Below are 10,793 nucleotides of genomic sequence, written 5' to 3'. Positions count from 1 at the left end.
GTCTGCTAGAAGTCTATTCACATATAGCATAAATGTATATATAAGTATTACTTACATATAATTTGTGATGTGGTTGTTTAGTTGCTTTTCATATAGAGTGACCTACTAGTTGAAAAAGTTGTTTATTAACAGCTTCCATTTCATGGAGAATTTGTATTAACTATGACTTTAAGTATGAAGGCAGCTATAAAAGCTTTTAAAATAAAAACAGACAAACATACTTGATTCAGTGTAGCAGAGATGAGGAAGGCTTTGGGTATTACAGGCTCAATCCTTTCCTCTGAAAAACACATTTTGAATTACAATTTAAAAAAATTAAATAGAGAAACTATGAAAAACTAAACAAATAAACAGAGTACAGCAACATATTTGCTTTGATCATTTCAGGATATTAAATGTCAATTAATAACCCTAATGTTATGTTTCAGTTTGTTTCTGATTTCCTGTTTTATTTTGAAGTTTTGCCCTCATGTGTCGTGTGTTGCTTTTCAGTCCCTCCCTTTGTGTGATTCTCCACTCTTTTTCTGTGTCCACCTGTGTCTTGTCTGTCAATCAGCACTGTGTGTATATAGTCTGTATGCTCCCTGATGTCTTTGTCAGTCTGTCCTGTGTTGTTCATCTGAGCCTGTTCCTGTGTCTCCCCATTCCTCCTCATGGTACGTTTCTGGTTTTGTGTTTTCTCAATTTATTCCTCATGTTTTTCCTGATTTGAACTTAGCTTTTGGTTGTGCTTTGTTTAGCTTTTGTGTTGCTACTTTGTTTTGTGGTATTTAAGTCCTTATCCTGCCTTCCTCCTGAGTTTTTTGCATCTGGGTCCTCAACAATTTTGCCTAACGTCACAGAACAAACTGACCAAAGTGGACCCAGCAGACACCAGCACGCAATTTATGGATATATGGGACAATATGTTTTCCCTTTTTCAGAATAACACGCCACGTTAGGAGGGCAGTTAAAGGGGCACTGTGTAGCTTTGGAGAATAAATTCACACTCTGATTTCTTTTTTATTTGCAATATTAATGAGGTAATAATACAACCTCAAAAAAAAAAGTTGCCATAACTGAAAAAACAAGCTGCTCTCAGAGGAAAATAAAGTCCCAGAACACTGTCAGTGAAGATCTTTCTCTTCTGATCAAAATTTCTTCCCAACACTACATAGTGCACCTTTTTAAAATGCTTTTCAGTTTCATCAGAACTAAGGTCTTATTTTAATAGTTTCGTCTCAGTAATAATCACATTTTGTCGACTAAGTCAGACAAGGCCAGATTGAGCAGTAGGGTAAACTGGAAGGAATCCAAGTGAAACTCTCTGTTGGCAAATAAATGAGGTCAGTCACGGTACGAGTTAATCGACCATGTTTTATTTTGCATCCAATTATCATATTGGTAGCAGCATGCAATGTGTGACCATAACTGTATCACAATTTCCTGACCCACCATCGCTATCATGATGATCTAGCTAGCTTCATGGAAAGTTAAGGTAATAATTTAACCTCTCCATCAGATTAGTTTGGAGGATTAGTTTTAACCTGTCAGACTTTTAACATCGCTGTGTTCCAAGATTGGTGGGTCCAAAGTCAATATTACTGACATGTTTCTTAAAACTATGAAAATAGGACTCTAGTTGAGTGTGGAGGATCGTTCAAATAGTAGGTTGACAAAACAAAACAAACTCAAGGTCCACCTTCTAGCTTTTTTAGTTTCATCATTTATCAGACATCATCTCAGGGTCTGCATCGGCGGATGGAGATAGCCAAGTTGTCAACAAGAGACACAGTACCATGATAACTGACACTAAGTTAGTCAACATCAGTTAATATGCAGGAGAGTTGAGATTACCAGCCGTACCAGTATTCTCTTCACATTGTGAGTCTGTGTTTTTCATTATAGCACAATGTGGTCCTAGAGACACCTCTTCAAGGCAGTTCTTTTTCAGATTTTTTTTTTTAACAGAAAAATCAAAAACTCAAGAGGGCAATAGACAGTAATGTTAGTATTTCACATGCACCACCGTTAGTAACCACATGTAGACCACCTGTAGTTGCTATCCAGGGGCTGGAAAGCAAGGGGGTGAACTTGACAGAATGTTTTACAACACAGTCTATTTATAATAAAGCGTAACGCAACCTGTGTTTCAAGGTTCATTTATTTGTCAATTTACAACACAGGGAACTCCACAGAAGCAGTTTTGAGTTCTTGACACTACTACTCCTGGTGTTTATATGTCTGTCAACATAAGCACTAGAAGAAGGAGAGTAGGACTAGGGGAGGAGGTCATTGCCCCCCATCCCTCAATTTACGCCCCTGGCCCACAACTGTTTAGAAGCGTCATGAAACGTTACAGGTGTGTAGTTGAAATCAAAATTAAGGCTGAGTTCGAAGATTGGTGCAGTCTGACCCATGAGCACTGAGTAATCATATAGTAATGACTCATGGGTCAACATGGTGATGAGTATCACGGCTGGTATGATCCCATCAAAAGATGGACTCTACTTTGCCATGTAATTATAGAAAAACTCCATTTTGCGTCTCTTAAGAATGAGAGCTGTCAGCAGACACACAAACAGTGCATTTCTTTATTTCAGAGCTTGGTCAGTCTAACAGGAGCTTTAAACAAACCTCTGTATGTGTCTGAAGCAACACTACACATGAACTCAAGACTGAAGCTGGAGGCCACGGGGACAAACACAGAGCCACATAAATTTCTAATATTTACACATTATTAACCACTCTGTCCCAATGCTCAACTTCAGCTGTTCAGCTCCTGTGTTGATAGTTGAGCTTCTCCCTAACATGCAGCTATATTTCCCAGGATGCCTCACGAGGACGGGTACAAAGCCTTGTTTCTTCTTTGATATCTGCTGAGTGAAGGCAGTAAACAGCAGCTGGAGACTGAACACTGAAACAGTGACCCGGAGGGTTTGAGAGGACAGAACAGGGTTTGTGGAACACTGAATCTGCGCAGACAGTCTTCTCATGTCAGAATGTGTCTCTGATGTGCTATTGTCTCTTGGCTTGGAGAGTATGTTCCAGAAGTCCTGGAATGCGAGTTTATCATAAGACAAGAGCTGGTGGCAGGAAGTGAGCTGGCTGGCTGTGTCTCCTGGTTTCCTCGTCTTTTAGCTGTCTCAGTCTGTTAGAGATCCAGGAGATGGACAGAGTTGGGGGGGGTTGGGAGAGAGTTGGGAGAGACAGTGGGCCACGGAAGGTTCCCCACCTCTCCAAACACCCCTCTGACTGTGAATCCCACACTTCTCTCTATATATTAAGAACCGGACGCTGGCCTGCACCTCACTGGCCAAGCCGCTGTTGACAGGCGCCGTACTGCTGCAGGACGCCTAACAAGTCCTCGTAGGAGACATTTCTGTGGGAGGGTAGGGAGCTGAGGACAGAGCAGGACACGCATTTCAGACACAGGAAATATTACACTCTACACAAGTGAACACAGCCAAAGAGAAAAACACTGGCACTGAGAGCTCGACAGTGCCATCTGCTGTTAATGTTGAAGGTTGATGCAGCGCCTCAGTCGTCAGTAAATGAAGTGACACATCAAACACATGGACCCAAAGACACACAGCAGCTTACATGAATTCAGTGAGTCTGATGTGCCAGGGGAGGAAGCCCAGTGTGCTGTCCACAGGTCCAAACTTCAACACCAGCTCAGGGTCTGGGATGTTCTTTGACTCTGAAACAAGCACAAAGACACACAGCATGTCTTCAACTCTTTATCCAGATGGACTTAAACACAATGACTTCAAACACAATAAAGAGGTCAACAGTTTAAACATCAAACATGTGAAACCTGCATGTAACCCTCAGAAACATAGACAGCTGCCAGCTAAAAATAGCTACTGTTCTAAAATGTTGAATAACTTTTAAACCGTTGATCCTCTCAACGCGCAAACTCGTGTGAAGTTTTGTAAAGAGTTTCTCAGCTTTTCACTTATCACACGTCTTGTTTGGGCATTCAGAGGCTCCGTAGGGAACGTGATTACACGGTCACGCTCTGCAGCATTGATTCGTCAGTGAAACCAACAGTTTCCTCTTGTGGTTCAGCAGGCAATGGTTGTAGACAAGCTACTTTTTTTTGTTCATGTTAAATGAATATAATATTCCTCTAATAAAAAAATCACTACTTACTGCTTACATGGTCAGTAAAGGAAATATAGGTTGTCACCTGTTTTTCACTGAAAAACGCAGAGGAATATAATAAACGGCTGTTACTGTATTGGAAAAGGTCAGCTGTAGGCAAAACGTCATCCTTTTAAATAATAATAATCAAAAAGAAATAAACTTCCTGAGGTTTGGTCTGAGTTCACAGTAAAAAAGAAAAAAATACAAGTTCAGATAAATTCATTCATTCTCAGACAAAGCAAAAGTCAAATTGAGACGTGACAGGTTCCCCTGAATCAAATGACGTATGGCACTTGAGTTGATGAGTTGATGAGTTCCCCTCCCCCAGACAGCTTAACAACCTAGCCCTAGCAACCCACATGAAGGCTGGTTGGGTCAACGGCCCACAAGCGGCCCTAATGGTGCTGAAACTCAGAGCTCACACGTGTCCTTAACGACTCTGTAAGGACACTCCCACACAGAGTTTAAAAGCCTGCAACTCCCCTCCAGTTAGTTAGAACTGAAGAAGCCTCATGGATGAGAGGTGAAACGACTTCAAGAAACTGAAACAAGCCCAGTTGCCTACGAAACAGCACTTAGAATTACCATGACCTGGCTGAGAACCTTCATCAACGTGGCATTTGATGCTGACTGCTGAATATGGTAGGAAAAATAACCAAAGGCAGGAGAGTCTGGCAACCCATCAAACTGTGATGAGGCCTACGTACAGTGGGTGCCCATCAGTAGTATGTGTGTAGCAATGACCTGAGAGCTGTATGCTCTGTTTTCATATGAAGAATGTAGAGAAATATAAAGCTAAGACATGTTGGACTTCATGTCTGAGTGATCACAACACACTGCATCCCACACACAAGACACATTGATTGTCTGCCAGACAAATGAAAAACAATAACATGTGACACCTAACACACACACACCTCTGAGCAGTATGTCCAGCATGGAGACGCTGATGTCCTGGGAGCTCCTCTCTTTGTTCTCCACAGAGCGGCAGAGCTGCTGCGCTGCCTGGACGATGCTCTGCTTCCCGTCCTCTGGAGACAACACCTTCACTGTGGGCCTGCAGGACACCACTGACACACACACACACACAGACACACACACACACACTGACTGTTACTGATGCACCTTTCCATAAAAAAGAACATCCACTCCTCATATTTTTAAATATAAAAATAGAGAGTGGTGTTTCTTCTCTATGAAACCATGTTTTAGTGAAACATAAAAACAGCTGCATGGAAAATGCAGAACATATTTTTAAAAAGGAAATCATGCAGTAAAGTTTTTACACTACTAGAAATAGTGGCAGCTCTGTGTGGACACATGAGGGGATGCAACGTCCTTAAATAATACATGAAACAAACAAATGTCATGTTTCTGTCACGCTATCTTCATTGAACATATATGTGCCCTCTTCTGCAACTCCTTAATGGAATCTAACTAGAGAAATAGCATTCTCAAAGTGTTTTTCAAGGCGCTTAACTTCTGACATTCACATCGCAGCTGTGGATGGCAACCGCAACAGGGTCGAGCAGTCGTCCACAATTTGAAAGGTGCTCCGATCCCCGGCCTCTCTGAACCGCACGTCTGTGTGTACTTGGGCAAAATGCTGAACCAAATTAATCTCGGCGGCTCTTCCATTTAGCTAGTAGTGAGTGTGTGTATGAAGGATTATTGCTCCTGATGAACAGGTGGCACACTGCATAGTAACCTGCGTCACCACTGTGTGCGATTGGGTGAATGCTGAAGATGCAGAGGTCTTGAGAGGTCAGTAAGACTTTAAGTGTGCAAGTAAAAGCAGCACATTTACCATTTGTCTTCAATCCTTCATCTCCTACCTTGATGAATAACTGATATATAATCCAGAGAGATACCTTTTTAGGGATGTTATTATACTGAACTAGTGTGAGATAGAATCCTGTGGTTATGGGTTTCTGTCAGCTACCTGGCTGGGTAAGTTTCTGTCTTTTGTGTCACTGGAAGAATGGCCTGAAAAACTAGTCTACCACCACGTGGAGAAATGCAACACCTTTGTCCTGGCTTTCATCCAGTGAAAATTCACTACACTGAGCCTGTTCTTACATGTTCTGCTCATGCTGCAGTCTCTCTCCCACTCAAGACACAGTCGTTTGTTAAAGGACAAAGATTTGAGGAGCTTTATGTCATTTAATCCAAAATATCTTGAGGAGATGATGTCATGCAGATGCCAACATTGTGTCCACCAGTTTATTAAATTTAGCACTTCAGTGGCACATAGTAGATACAAATCAACTCTCAGGTAGTGACAGCGTGTGAAACAGAATCTAGTCTTGAAGTGGACTGGTATTTAGCTCTCTATAACAACAGCCACCATGCTGTTTAACATGTGATGTTTCAGTGTACGGTGAGCTGATGTGCCAAAGCAGAGTTAATAAAACTGATATTAGAGATAATGTGGATGAATTGTAAAATCTAACCATTAAAGTATGAAAAGCAGTTTTACTGCTGCTGTTACTTCAGAGTGATATTCCACTGGTTGTGACTTCAGGCCTTCAGTTGTGTGACTGGGAGCAGTGGGCAACAGATCATCAGATTGTGATGTTTACCGACACCTCTGACATCATCTACTGCCGTTCTTACGACACACAGCTTTGCTCTCAGTGGAGCAGCTCCAGTCTCAGACAGTGCTGTGGGGGGGACGATGTGCGAGGCTACAGAGTGATGCCATGGATGTATTACAAAAGAGCTTATAAAGCAATACTTAATAATATTATTTTTATAAATGTATTGATTTTTTTTTATTAATACATCTATGGTGGTTACTTAAGATGAAAAGAGGCAGAGAGTAGCACCTTTTTTAATTAATGCAATCCTGACCTGAAGTTGTTTTTTCTTTTTGCTGATCTGAAAATGATCCAACCTGTGACTTGAAACCTGTGATACTTTCAGAACTGTGAGTTTTGTGACCTGTTGCACGCCTACTTAAGTAAATGTATGCACACTGATTGAAAGAACAGGAGAGCCAGCTTTGCTAAGTCCTTACCGTGGCGCTGGTGTTCATCTGTACCATTGGTCAGGAACTCCACATTGCATTTGGATCCGTCTACACCCAGCAAGTCTTGCTGTCTTACTATCTCCTCCAGCATACGGGAGTTGTTCTTCCGGAAAATACCTGAGGGAAGAGAACAATGAGGATGATAAGCACATCATTCAATCCAGAGTAAAATAAAATATAGTTTTATTTGTTCCAATAAGATATTGGAGGAGGAAGTAGCAGTTCTCACAGAAGTACATACTGTAAGTGATCAATAAAATGTCATCCACATTCAGAAAAAGAACGGCTCCGGGATGTTCCAGGATGAACATCACTGTCCCCAACAGTCAGCCAAGAACAAGCATATGAAAAGAGGAACCAGCATCAAGAGCTTGGCACTAATATGAGTTTATTACTCTGCAGTTCTAGTTTCTTCCTTTTATCAGTTTTAATCAAAATCTACTGTAAAGGTTATTGAGCAGAGCTAGTTCTTAGTTAGACAGAAACAGGACAGAGGTACAGAGGAGACGAGTTGATGATTGAATTGACGAACACGCACCAAACGATATTCATATAAAGGAAACAATGAAACAGGTTTACATTTGATCAGATTATATTACTTCAGCTCTTTTAAGCGGGATTAAGTTGTTTTGGAATGATCTCATTTATTCTGATCAGTCTCTCTTTCAGCCCCGAGGGATCCCTGTTGAGAACACAGCTTGTGTTTTAAACCAGGAACATGTAGTCTACGTGTGTGTGCATGGTCATCACTCGCACAAGGTTCCATATCTGACCAGGCCCAGTCTCGGCCTGATGGTACAACTGAGCCTCGTAATGTGGAACAAACTAATATAACCTCTCCAGTCACATGACATGACTGAAATAAGCCCCAGGAGGTGGATCATCTTCCTGGTGGGAGGGAGGATCCTTTTTCTACTTGTATAAATAATGTTGCTATAAGTAGTGAAACATTGCGAAAGTCAAACAAACTTATCAAGTCACACTAATCAAACACAAAGCTGCTCTTAATAATGATAAGATAAGAAAAGAACTGTGCAATTCAGCCTTGTAAACTTCACCATGAAGATCACTGTTCATTGGCAGCGAGCCTGTGTGTGATCACCGCTGGACTCAGCTGCAGCTCTGCACACTGGACGTTCAGAGGAGGACTTTCTTTAAAACACAAGTCAAATCACAGACTTGAGGACTCTCTGTCTGCAGCTCCCTGCCATACATGTAGGTTTTATCTGATTTTTGAAAACCCACGTCTTCTTTCATTAGTTTTATCCTCTGGATTTAAAATGGTTCTTGTTAAAAGTTCCTTTGTGGGAAGTTGAAGCAGTCAGCAGCAGAAACAACATCAGTGTTATATTATTGGAGAAAGGTTATTTGATAGAGACTGCCCTGGCTAGCACCACAGTCAGGTGAAGAGTAAAATGGTTACCGTGATGATCATACACGCTGACATAAGATATTCCGACAGCCATACACCAGACCACCAGGTTTGCGATGTCCGTGTAGCTGAGCTCTTCTTCCGCTACCAACAGGCCGATGTGTACCGGCAGCTTCTCCAGAGATCTGCCGTCAGACAGCCACCGTGACCGGCGATTGGCAGTGCGCTTCCCAGTCACCGGGTTGGCGTTAGCATCAGGGTTACGATTTAACTTCTTCTGCTGGTCCGGGAACCCGGCCAGAGCCAGAGGCAGGAGCAGAGCGGCCACTGCCCGCTCCCACAGCCGGCCCTTCCAGCTCCGTAGCCGGACACGGAGCCAGGAGACGAGCGCTCTATTGACGTGGACCAAAAGCAGCAGAAGCCGCCATAACAAGCCGTACAGCAGCGCCATTAGTGTCCCTACTTCGAAGAAGTAAGGTGTACAGGGATAGCGTTCCGACTTGGCAGTACAGGAGCTTTAATCTTCTGTATTATCTGCCTGCTGAATCAGTGTCGGCGTTGCTCGCAGCTCAGTCTGCCTGCCGCCATCTTCCTCTATACTTGACAACCCCTGACCCTCAGCGTGGTACACGTAGCACGCTGATTGGACGATGTAAGAGTGACGCGGCTGCTCCTTCTTCTTCTTCCGTGTTTGACGGAAATTGGCATCGTTCATGTTGCATTACTGCCTCCTTCTGGTTTCATCCGCTTTACATTTCCTAAAGTCTGTTAATTGCTGTGTTACTTTCAGAAACTCCAGTATCACTTTGCGAATGCAAATATTTAATGCAAGAAAGTCTAAGTCAAATCAAATCAAATCAAATCAAATTTTATTTGTATAGCCCAAATTCACAAATCACAGTTTGCCTCAGAGGGCTTTACAATCTGTACAGAGACGACACCCTCTGTCCTTCGACCCTCGATTCGAGTGAGGAAAAACTTGCCCCAAAAAAGGCCCTTTTAACAGGGAAAAAAAATGCGGAAGAAACCTCAGGGAGAGCCACAGAGGAGGGATCCCTCTCCCAGGACGGACAGACGTGCAATAGATGTCGCATGTACAGAGCAGATCAACGAGATCACAATGTATTCAATTATAAGCGATGGTTGACAGGAGTGAAAGTACATAAAGATGTATTACAGCAATAATAATGAAATGCACATGGAAATGTGATTACTAGTGATAACAGTAGTAATGATCAATGGCAAGGATGGTATGTAGCAATGCAGTACGATAATAGTAGTGGAACGTATGTAACAGAGATGTGACTAATATTAGCGACAGTAGTGGTGGGTGTCAGGCAGGGTCATGGCAGTAGGCGCATCCACGATCAGGCAGGGCCATAGCAGTGGGCGCATCCACGATCAGGCAGGGCCATAGCAGTGGGCGCATCCACGATCCACGACCCGGGCGCGGCCAGGATCCAAGGGAGCCTGTAGGACTAGAAAGCACAAGGACTCCGGGGAAGAAGCAAGTCAGTGACATGCAGAGATGGGGCATGTATACAGGCATAATGTATACAGATGGAGAGGAGAGGAGAGGGGAGGAGAGAGAAGCTCAGTGTGTCATTGTCCCCCGGACTAGGCCTATAGCAGCATAACTAAGAGCTGGTCCAGGACAGGCCTGGGCCTGTCCTGGACCAGCCCTAACTATAAGCTCTATCGAGTCATAGAGTTTTCAAGTCATAAGTCATGAAAACTAAGTCAAGTCAGGTCTTCCATCAGTGTTAGTCAAGTCACGTGAGTCCTCCACCTCTGATAGGCAGGTACTTGATTGCAAATATAAACTTATTATTCATTTATTTGCTAATGTTATCTCAAATTGTAAAAAGAGTGACATATAACTTGAGTGGGGGTGAAGACAGCATTATTTGGCCTCTATAGGAACTAAGTAGTTGAGCTTTTAAAATAGTCACATGATTCTTATATAAAATTGTATGTGTTGGTAATTAGCGATTCATGGTGTCTAACTAATAGCCCCCCCAAAAAAGACATTTAGGAAAATTGTTCCAAAGTTGGACTGATCTGCTGAAGAGATGATATTTGTGAAAATATAAACGGTTAAAAAAATTCAACAACTCACTTCAATTTAGTGGCCTGATGAGGAGAAGTTAGACAGAAACTAGTTACAAATGTGTGTGCAGCATTTTACAGTTGTGGTAATGGAGCTGAGGAGCTACTTTTAATCACTTCATAGAGAGGTCTGTATTTTAGCCAATGGCT

General features: G+C 42.5%; 1 protein-coding gene across 1 annotated transcript; it reads right to left on the bottom strand.

The window, feature by feature from the left end:
* Positions 1–2,125: 2,125 nt before the first annotated feature.
* nus1 (NUS1 dehydrodolichyl diphosphate synthase subunit) lies at positions 2,126–9,131 on the bottom strand. The gene is made up of 5 exons (XM_084377653.1): positions 8,586–9,131; positions 7,151–7,279; positions 5,049–5,201; positions 3,583–3,682; positions 2,126–3,379 (listed from the first exon to the last, which is right to left on the bottom strand). The coding sequence occupies exons 1-5, from the start codon at positions 8,983–8,985 to the stop codon at positions 3,289–3,291; spliced, it is 873 nt and encodes a 290-aa protein (XP_084233779.1). The 5' UTR covers positions 8,986–9,131; the 3' UTR covers positions 2,126–3,288.
* Between the last annotated feature and the right edge of the window lie 1,662 nt (positions 9,132–10,793).

The sequence above is a fragment of the Pagrus pagrus genome (assembly GCF_965226575.1).
Source record: "Pagrus pagrus genome assembly, chromosome: 16".
In the NCBI taxonomy this organism is placed as follows: Eukaryota; Metazoa; Chordata; class Actinopteri; order Spariformes; family Sparidae; genus Pagrus; species Pagrus pagrus.
Note: the sequence above shows the minus strand (reverse complement) of the source record. Positions and strands in the feature narration are given on the sequence as shown.

Excerpts from the sequence above, each read along its gene's own strand:
- nus1 (XM_084377653.1), bottom strand. The coding sequence starts at position 8,985 with ATGGCGCTGCTGTACGGCTTGTTATGGCGGCTTCTGCTGCTTTTGGTC. Across the intron at positions 3,683-5,048 it reads GCTGGACATACTGCTCAGAG|AGTCAAAGAACATCCCAGAC; the intron begins GTGTGTGTGTGT and ends TGCTTGTTTCAG. Across the intron at positions 3,380-3,582 it reads ATCAGACTCACTGAATTCAT|CTCCCTACCCTCCCACAGAA; the intron begins GTAAGCTGCTGT and ends CTCTGTCCTCAG.